Below are 11,149 nucleotides of genomic sequence, written 5' to 3' on the forward strand. Positions count from 1 at the left end.
CATACGCCTTTATGATACCTTTTACTCCATTTTTGGGGGTGTATAATTTTATAAGCAAGATAATCCAGCAATCAAATAAATGCGAAATATATTTATTAATTTGTCACTGAGACATCACAGAAAATCTCATGTGAAGTTTCAGACCAATCCTGGACTTTTCTCAAACATCAACTGTACAAGAGAAGCAAATATACTGTAGATGGTTTAAATGTACACCGTGATAGGATCATGGCAGTAGCTGCATATGGGAGAGCACCTTCCCTTGCAGACATGGCATGATGGGTATTCCTAGACTACCTCTTAATTTGTTCAAGCGAACTACTCTAAGGGCGCCCACCCACTGGCGATTTTTTTTTCTTTGCGTTTTGCGTTTTTTCTCAAGAGCAATTAGAATTGAATGTACTCCTGTCCACTGGCATTTTTTTTTGCGGTGCGTTGCGATTTTTAACATAGGAACTGTCAGTTGCATATGTGTCCTTATTTTTCTCCTAATGCACCCATGAATGTCAATGGAAATTAATGGAAAAGGCGCGAAAAAGCCGCGAAAACGCCGCGAAAAACGCACGGGAAACGCGGCAAAAACGCACGAAAATCGCAAACGCCAGTGGGTGGGCGCCCTTAGGGTGCCCACCCACTAGCGTTTTTTTACTGCGAAATTCGCAGCGGTTTTTTTTTTCTGCAGGGGTCTTTGGGCTATGGGACATGCAAAGCTAAAATCGCGATCGCGCAAAATCGCGATATCGCGGTAAATCGCGATTTTGCGCGATCGCGATTTTTACATTACAAGTCCCATAGACCCCCTGCAGAAAAAAAAACCTGCGAATTTCGCAGTGAAAAAAAACGCAAGTGGGTGGGCGCCCTAAGGCTTCATTCACACACTTTTTTCTGGCATGAATTTTATGCGTTTTTACAAGCTTTTTAAATGGGTGTTTTTTGGCACCAAAAAAACACATTGTTTGCAGCGTGTTTGAGATTTCCCTATTGACTTCTAACTAACATCTGCCACTGCCATTTTGCTTTAAAAAGTCATAAAAATCAATAGAAAAAATACCATTAAAAGTGGTCTTTTAAAAAAAAAAAAAAAAGCTGTGTGCAAGGCCATCCTTATATGTTTTAACAGTTCATGATATTGTTTGTGTTGTGTCATTACATCTTCAAGAAAGATTGAACATATGACAATGTAGTTCTAGGTATTATCCTGCCGTGTGGATCCAGAGAAAGAAAAACAACCCTTATGATATAGTTGGCAAACTAGTTTCATACCTTTATAAGTGTAATTTATGAAAATGTGTTGATTCATTGCTTGTTCTGATAATTCAAGAGTGATTTTCAAAGCATGTAAATTCCATCAGCTTTAAAGTAGTATGAACCTAATCTAAATTATGAAAATAAGGTAGATGGATCAATACCTTTGCTGCAGCACCTAATCAATGTCAGGCCCTTTAAACAAGTCTTTATAACAATGATTTGGAATGGACCACAAGCCAGAAAACCATACACATACAGCTGTTTTGGGGGTTTCGCCCCTCATCAGTGTACAATAGGTTTCTGGCTAGGCTGGTGAGATGCCTATGACATGGGTCAGTAAGGGTATCATCTCTTCTTAAGGAGAGCACCTAGAAGGTGTGTGGAGACACCTAGGAGGTGAGTGAGGAGACTTATAAGGCCATGCAAGCTTCTCTGGGAAATATATGCAAATACGGAAGATGGAACAATACCTCTGCAGTGCCACCTATTGCATGGCAGCATTCCTGCAAGTCAATGTCAGATCCTTTAAACAAGTCTTTAATACAAAGATTGGGAATTACCACAAGTCAGAAAACCATACACATACAGCTGTTTTCGGGTTTTTTGCCCCTCATCAGTGTACAGTAGGTTCGTGGCTTGGCTAGTGAGAGGCCTGTGATGTGGGTTAATCTAAATTATTCAATGATAGTATAAGAACATGCAGATCTGCTCTGTATCATGCACAACATCCAGTATGGAGCTCCATCTTCATACTGTCATGCATATAAGCAAATACATAATCTCAGCATAGTCGGTGCTCTGTGAACCCATTCTAAGGGTTGGTCATCAATTTTGGAAGTGGAGCAACCCCTTTAAAGAGCTTGCTTCATAAAGATAATCTGATTACATAGCTTCTCTCTGCTTTGGCAGTCAGCGGACCCCATATATGACACCCGGAAATGTTTATCTAAACCTTCTCTGTGATATCCTTTTGTTAATAGCTTTCTGAAAATCTGCACTTCTGAAACTATAAATTACTGGGTTGATCAAAGGAGTCATAACACCGTACATTACAGACAACACCTTTTTCTGTTCATTATAAGAACTAGATCCTGGAAGCAGGTATGTGACAATAATTGTCCCGAAAAATATAGTAACCACAACTAGATGGGACCCACATGTGGAAAATGCTTTTTGCCTTCCATTTTCACTTCGAATTCTTAGTACAACTTTCAAAATATAAATATATGAGAGAAGTGTTAACATGAAGCCACCTACAATCACAATTCCCCCCACAAAAGTAGATACCATCTCATTCGAATAAGTATCTCTACAAGATAGCTTCAGCAGTGACGGTATATCACAAAAGAAGTGTCGGATTAAGTGATCCTTGCAGAATGGTAACAGAGCTGTGTATACAGTGTGCACAAGGGAATTTAAAAATCCAATAACCCAAGACACGCACAACAGTTGTACACATAAAGAAGGATTCATACGAGTAGAATAAAATAAAGGCTGACATATAGCAATGTATCTATCATAAGCCATAACAGTGAGGAGAACACATTCAGAACCTCCAAGAGCAACAAAGAAAAACATCTGAGTGAAGCAACCCACAAAAGAAATGCTTTTAGACTCCTGAAGAAGGTTTCTTAGAGCTTTTGGTGTAATAGTTGAAGTGCAGAAGATCTCTAAAAATGACAAATTAGCTAGGAAAAAGTACATGGGCTTGTGTAGATGAGATTCTTGTTTAATTATTGCAATTATGATGAGATTTCCAGTGATTGTTAAGGCATAAATGGCAGAAAACATCACAAAAAGAACGATTTGTGACAATGGGGCTGTTACCAAGCCCAGAAGAATAAATTCTTCTTCGTAAGTAAGATTTTTCTTTGCCCAGATCCTGAAACTTGAAAGAGTAAAAATATAGATAAAAGTAGTAAACAGAATTGGTGATCTACATTTTCTACACATTAAAACTTTGTATGTACTGCATATACAAAAATATATAGGTAACACAACATGAATACAAAAATCTAGATTACCTTGTCCCCATTTTGTATTTTATTACTACATGTACATTTTACAGTCGTATTTTTCATCGTGTAATGTGGCTCGAATATACTGTACTTCAAAACTCAAGTGCTCATTAAATGCTTGTCACACTGCCCTTTATTCATATGTTAGAACTCAGAAGGGTATAATTGTAACTTAAGGGAATTCATTATAGTAATTAGTATGTATATCTATTTTAAGAATAGAATAGAAAATAGGATACAAACCTAAATATTATTGAGAGAGTTTTAAAAGGTTCTCAATGTTTGATGGGGTCTGACCTCTAAAACAACCTCCAATCAGCACAGGGAATGAAAGAAGACTAGAAAGCACTTAAAAAACTCTTACCACCAATTCCCATGATGAAGCTGCCCATGGCCTAGAGATACATGTGGGGAATTCCTTTCTTTGACATAGTTCTATGAATAGATATACCTCCTGATGTTTTACATACTATTTTAGGTGCTTTCTCGTATTGTTTCATCTCAATGCTTACCATGTCACATTGATTTTCATCTCTTTTTGTATTTTAAGTTGATATTATTATTATTATTTTAGGTTACATTGTATTTAAGTTGATAATGTAAGATGGTGAGCGGTCTGCAAATCATGTCCTATGGAGAACGATTAAAAGATCTAGGAATGTTTAGCTTGCAAAAAAGAAAGCTGAGAGGAGACTTAATAGCTGTCTACAAATATCTGAAGGGCTGACACAGTGCAGAGGGATCAGCCCTATTCTCATTTGCGGAAGGAAAGACTAGAAGCAATGGGATGAAACTGAAAGGGAGAAGACACAAATTAGATATTAGAAAATACTTTCTCACAGTGAGGGTGATCAATGAGTGGAACAGGTTACCATGGAAGGTGGTGAGTTCTCCTTCAATGGAAGCGTTCAAACAAAGGCTGGACAAATATATGTCTGGGATGATTTAGTAAATCCTGCACTGAGCAGGGGGTTGGACCCGATGACTCTGGAGGTCCCTTCCAACTCTACCATTCTATGATTCATATAATGTGAGGTTATTATGTGATGCTATTTCCCTGGAGGAATTCACTGTAACATACTTATGCCATCCAATGTATGCTATATTTTGTTACCATGTCTTTTCTGTTCCCCATTATTGCTGGGGTTTCATTTGATTACACAATTGTCCTGAACATGGCTTTTTAATGATTTTGTCTTTCTCTCCACGCTATTTGTACTCATTTTTTGCATGTGAATGAATTTTTAATAATTTTACTATTGGTATATGTTCTTAGCATATATGTGGTCCCTTTTCTTCTCTTCTTTTCTCAGTTATTGGACACATGTTGGACGAACTCCATTGGCATCCATTATTGTAATACTAATCATGCTTGTTCATCTTTTGTTTGTAAAGGCCTTTTAAAGGAGCACCAATCTTATTGATAAGTACAGATCAAACAGCACTCATTAGCCTATGCAAAAGCGCCCTAAGCAGTGACATTTGTGATTTCCTTGCTTTTCCTGAAAAAGTTGCATTTCAAAACAAAGTTTTAGCACAATCCATTTTATTCACATGTTGGGCCATTTATGTAATTTCAATATATATATAATATGTTGGGATGGTGCTTCGTCTCCTGTGGTACTTGTTCCGTGTTTTAAGGTTGTAGCTATTTTTGTTGTTTATTGCTCACTTTACATTTGTATTTAACTACATTGGTTTCTCTTGTTTCTACCCCTTTTATAAAAATATGTAATTTACTGTTTGCATTCCACTCTATAACATTAAGGGCTGGGGCTGGCTGGCAAACTTTAGCTTGGGGAGCAAGCACACTGCACTGTCCCATAAGTAGCAGCCCACACTAAGGATGGAAGCATACAATGGTCAAACACAGCCAAATCATGCCTACCTGCAGCAGCCAGCAGTTGCAAAATTACCAGCTATATTGTGTGGCCATTTGCTCCTGCAGATGGCTGTTGTTTGTCCACGTATGACTAATCCCACTGTGTGTTTCAATGCATAGGATACATTCACACATCAGAAAATCCATACCAAAATCAGTGGCATTTCCATGTCAAAAATTCACACCATTGATGCCGCTTTTGATGCAGATTTTGATATGGATTCACAACAGACTTTACCCATTCAACTGAAAGGGGAAAATCAACTTCAGTTTAGTACTAAATTCTGAGTCCTTATCCATTGAAGACAAAGAGTATATTAAATAAATTGACAGTGGATTCGCCAAAGAAAAATCTAACTGCTGTACCCTTACCCCTTCATGCTACAAGGTCCAGGATTCTAAACAACCAATCATCTAGATTCAATTCACTGCAGCAAACTTTAATAAAGTATCCTGAAATTAAGTATCGTTTTGTGGACATTATGGACAGCATATTTCACAATTGCGAGAACATGACGAATGAGGGTAACTTCCCTCCTTTGAAGTATATGCCCTGTGAAAATCTAAGTAGATCAAGGTAGTGATCGATGCAAGTGTCAAGCATCATGGTGTATCTTTAAATGATGATCTTCTCAATGGTCCCAACCTGGGTAATATTTTGGTAGGAATGCTTATGAGCTTCAGAGAGGAGCCAGTTGCTATTACTACTAAAATTGAACAGATGTTCCATTGTTTTATCAGATGACAAGACCACAGGTGTTAACTGTGGAAGCATAGACCTGCTCAAAAGGACGCTAAGTATGGCTCAGTGCTGCACAGTGTTAAATGGCAGTCCTTAATTAAGGTGCTACTCACGGAGTTGGATAGGGTATGGTGTTATTTTTCTGTGACATGAGTTTGTATACAGGTAGGGACCCATTCCGATCAAAAATAATAAATTTAAAAATGGGAGAAATAAATAAAAAATGGGGGTTGTAGTTGTGTTCCCCTGGAGGATGTAGTGTCGTATGTCAGTGCAAATGTTGGGTTGGTGGAAAGGAACTCCAGGAGTCAGGTTTAAAGGTTGAACATTTTATTGGAGAGAGAGTTCTTCCATAAGGGCACAGCATACAAATTACTTCTACTTGACTTTGAGGTGAATTCAGTAATTCACTTTGCTTTCCTTGAAGATGAAACAGACATTGATTTGAATTCTACTTAGTTGCATTAGCTGAGATTATCTGGAATTGAATTTAAATTACTCTGTCTTTTCTTGACTTTGCTTTCTGTCCTGTTAAGATTAGTCTTAGGCCCTGACTCTTCTCTCCCCCAATGGTAGTAATCCTTCACTGCTGTAGGTCTCTTACTCTTTTTTTTTTCTCTCTCTTTCTCCTGACATGTAGATGATGTTAGTACTCACACTTTGTCGTCCCCCCACTGCACTGGCTCCTATGTCCTTAGCTCTGCTCCTCTCTTCAGATTCTCTAGACTCCCACTCCAGACAGATTCAAGCGCCGCCCACTCCTCCTTTTATACTGTCACTCTAGTCCAACCTGTAAAGGGATTCTATTCTACCAACCACAGGTCCTCTTTCTTCTTGCTACCTGATCAAACCACTCCCTTATTCAATTAGACCAAATACTTCTATGTTTATGTTTGCAACTTCATAGAAAGGATTAGAAGTCCTCTAATCCTGAACAATGGTGCCATGTTCCATCCCACCATAGCCCTGCAAATCATGCCACCAGGCCAGCATCCGCTAGTGCATTTGCAAATTTTTTTGGGTTGACGGGTCTGAGTTCTTATCCCTCTTAACCATGATATTTCAAATTTAGATATAGTCTTTGAGATTCTTTTTGTAATACCTTTAGCATGGGCTCTAAGTTATGGTGATATAAATCTTTTTATAAAGCGGCAATTGTTGTATGTAGATATTTGATACTCTCAAATTGCCAGTCAAAAGATTACTTAATTTGAAGATAATGTAGTGTATCTTTAAAAATATTTATTGGCAAAAACTAAGTTTATTGCATATTTAATTTATAGTAAGAGGTATTGCTGAACTCTTTAATAGCATTCCGTGCAGTATCTATGCAACATATATGGTCTGTTAAAGTAAATATAATATCATCAGCGTAGTACTATCTCCAATTTGGATCCTTTAAGTAAAGAATTTTCTTGAACATCTTGGGCTAGTGGTTCTAGAGATAATATGAATATTAATAGGGACAATGGGCAGCCCTGTCAAGTGCCATTCATATTATTAAACTCTGTTGATAAGTCCCTGTTTGTAAAGACTCAGGCTAAGGGATTAGAATACAATACATGTATAGCTTAAAAGAAAGACCCCTGCAAAACCAATTCTGCTGAAGACCATACATGCATATAACCAATTTATGCAGTCAAATGCCTTTACAGCATCTAAAGATAACAAGGCTACAGGAATTTTCTTAAATTTTGAAGTGCGTGATATGTAAAACTCTACTTGGTGTTAACCGATGCTTGGTGACCTTTCACAAATCCTACCTGGTCTTTCCAAATTATTGTTGAAAAAACAGGTGCCAATCTAGAAGCCAGTAGCTTTGCATAGAACTTAATATCTGCATTCAGTAATGAGATTGTTGCCACATGATTGATTCTGCACTCTACTTCAGTGATAACAAAGTTGATAGGTTGGATAAGTTTAGCTAAATTAAATTGTATAGAGACTTGCAAAGCTTTCAACATGGCTTTCATGGCGGTATCTGTTACTGATGTATAAGTTACAAGGATATCATCCAAATTGCCCACTAAAATGAGTATGTGATGAATCGCACACCTTTGCGTCAGATGGCCCTTTTGGTGTATCCAGCTTCTGCCTCTGTTCTTCTTGGCTAGCAGAGGGTGTAGAGGCCACATAAGTCATTATGTGGCTAAGTAGATGATGATGATGTTGTTGCTGAGAAGATTTCTATCTAGCTTCAATGGACTTTCCTTCATGGCTGGAAAAGAAAGCCTTGCTGTTTGCGAATATGCCGCTCCAAGGAATCCATGTGCTTGGGTGAGCGCTGCAACTATTCTAATGTAGGAGAGCTGCCCGGTGAGCTTCCGGCAACACCATCTTGGTCTCAATCCAGGGACCGCAAAAAAAAAAAGATTCATAGTTTTGCTTGCTTTGACATCCAACCACTTTCCCCTCCGTGGGATTCTGGAGGTATAAGCAACAGGTAAGGCCTATGTAGCTTTTTTTTCTGCTGCTGTAAAGTCCTTTTTGGGTCAGAGTGGTTCTGGTACTCTGCACAAAATAGCCATTCCATCCAGCCGCCAACCCACACCCCTCTGTATAGATTACATGTTCATTTACTACTTTTGCAGAATAGAAACACTTAAAAAATATAAATATGTTTGTATCAGTATTCAAAGCCCCATAACATTTTTTGCAGAAGGAGCGTTTTGGGGTTTTTTTGCAGAAGGAGCAGGAGTTTTCAATGGTCACATTTTATACCATTTTTTTCAGAGCTGAATATTCAAAATGAGAAATTTCAGCCATGTTTCTTATATAGTTATTAAATAGAGATGAGCGGGCACACTCGTCCGAGATTGATGCTCATTTGAGCATTAGGGTACTTGAGAGCCTCATTACTCGAATCGAACACCACGCGGTACTCGAGTCAATTGCATTTCCTTCCCGGCATGTTTAGGGCCATTTTCTAGCCAATAGACATGCGGGGAAGGCATTACCACTTCCTGCTGTGACGTGCCAGCCCTATCCCACCCCACAGCAGTGAGTAGCTGGCGAGATCAGGTGACCGCCGAGTACTTAAAGTGGTCCCGCCCGTGGCTCGCCTCAGACACACGCTGGCAGAGGTTAGGGAAAGTGCTGCTGCTGATATAGGGAAAGTGTTAGAGTAGGATCCAGTCTTCAAGAACCCCAACAGTCCTTCTTAGGGCTACATCTGACCGTGTGCATTACTGTTGTGGCTGGCTGGGAGCAGTAGTGCACCATTTCTTTTTTCATCTCGGGCTGTGCAGGCCATTTCAGCTATAGCGTTCTCAGTCTGCAGTGTATTATGCAGAGTTTAGGGTAAAGAGCTGATGCTGATATAGGGAAAGTGTTAGAGTAGGATCCTGTCTTCAAGAACCCCAACGGTCCTTCTTAGGGCTACATCTGACCATGTGCATAATACTTGTGGCTTGCTGGGAGTTGTAGTGCATCCATTTTTGTATTACGCATCTAGGCCTGTTCCCAGCCTTTCAGTAATAGTTTTCTCAGACTGCAGTGCCGTACAACCAGCTCTCACCGTGAAACTGCACTCAAATATTTCCTAGCCTACTGCAAACGACTTCATTTATAGCATTCTGTGTCTGCAGTGCATAACACAGAGTGTTGGGGCACAGCCACTTCTATAGGAAAAGTTATATACACTATACAGTCCTGATCCTCCGTGCAAAAACCCCAAAGCTCCTTCTTAGGGCTACATCTGACCGTGTGCATTATATTTGTGGCTTGCTGGGAGTTATAGGGCATCCATTTTTGTATTACGCATCTAGGCCTGTTCCCAGCCTGTCAGTAATAGCGTTCTCAGGCTGCTGTGCCGTGCAACCAGCTCTCACCGTGAAACGGCACTGAAATATTTCCTAGCCTACTGCGAACAACTTCATTTATACCGTTCTGTGTCTGCAGTGCATTAGACAGAGGTCTCACCGCTAAACAGTACTGTAATATTACCTGGGCCACTGCAAAGTATTTCAGCTCTGCCGCTGTGCAAAGCGTCTCACAATACCCTTTCCTTGGTGGCGTTGAGATAGCCGCAGTTACCAGCACTATCCACTGGCTTTAGAGTCTTCTCCCACTCCACACAGCCTCTATTATCTACAAGTCTCTGCAAGCAGTAAATTACCCCTAGGTATCAGCACAAGACAGTGGGTGAATTTTTTCAAGTCACAGCATAGAGCCTCCGCTATCTACAAGTCTCTGTGTGCGGTGAATTAAGCCACAGTTGTCAGTGCTGTACAGTGGGGTAATTTATTTGGGCCCTGCTCTATTCTTAATCTGCCATGATGAGGAGTAGGGGTAGAGGGTCGAGGACGTGGACGTGGACGTCCGTACAGGCTTGTGGAAATGGAGGCTTTCAAAAACATGATGGTGGTGGCGGTGCCATGCTACTCGGTCCACAGTCGCCACTATTTTTCCCGGTGGGGGAGGAGGAGGAGGAGGAGGGGGAAGAGACAGCTGGCCACACTGCAGAGGGTACCCATGCTGCTTGCCTCTCATCTGTTCAGCGTGTATAGGCTGTAGAGGAGGAGAAGTCTGAAAGTCATCTTCCTAGTGAGGACAGGGATGTGTTGCGTAATGGTACCCTGACACACATGGCGGACTTCATGTTAGGGTGCCTATCTCGTGACCCTCGCGTTGGATGCATTCTGGCCAACACGGATTACTCGGTGTACACCCTTCTTGACCCACAGTATAAGGAGAACCTTTCCACTCTGATTCCCGAAGAGGAAAGGGGTACGAGAGGGATGCAGTACCACAGGGCCCTGGTGGAAAAAGTGATGCTAAAGCTCCCACCTGACAGCGCTAGTGGCAGAAGATGCATTTCCGAGGGCCAAGTAGCAGGGGAGGCGCGGGGATCAGGCAGCATGTCCAGCGCAGGCAGGGGAACACTCTCCAAGGCCTTTGCCAGCTTTATGGCTCCCCAGCAAGACTGTGTCACCACTCCCCAGTCAAGGCTGAGTCGGTGGGAGCACTGTAAAAAGATGGTGAGGGAGTACGTAGCCGATTGTACCACAGTCCTCCGTGATGCCTCTGCTCCATACAACTATTGGGTGTCAAAGCTGGACACGTGGCACGAACTTGCGCTGTATGCCCTGGAGGTACTGGCCTGCCCTGCTGCTAGCGTCTTGTCAGAGAGGGTGTTTAGTGCAGCTGGGGGAATCATCACGGATAAGCAAACCCACCTGTCAACTGCCAGTGCCAACATGCTTACACTGATAAAGATGAACAAAGGCTGGATTTCCCCAGACTTCTCTTCTCCACCGG

General features: G+C 40.9%; 1 protein-coding gene across 1 annotated transcript; it reads right to left on the minus strand.

The window, feature by feature from the left end:
* Window positions 1–2,190: 2,190 nt before the first annotated feature.
* On the minus strand, window positions 2,191–3,283 carry LOC136628853 (olfactory receptor 5F1-like). Its single transcript, XM_066604946.1, has 2 exons — window positions 3,273–3,283; window positions 2,191–3,136 (listed from the first exon to the last, which is right to left on the minus strand). Exons 1-2 carry the CDS (start codon window positions 3,281–3,283, stop codon window positions 2,191–2,193), a joined length of 957 nt encoding a protein of 318 aa, XP_066461043.1.
* Between the last annotated feature and the right edge of the window lie 7,866 nt (window positions 3,284–11,149).

Source organism: Eleutherodactylus coqui, chromosome 5 (genome assembly GCF_035609145.1).
Source record: "Eleutherodactylus coqui strain aEleCoq1 chromosome 5, aEleCoq1.hap1, whole genome shotgun sequence".
In the NCBI taxonomy this organism is placed as follows: Eukaryota; Metazoa; Chordata; class Amphibia; order Anura; family Eleutherodactylidae; genus Eleutherodactylus; species Eleutherodactylus coqui.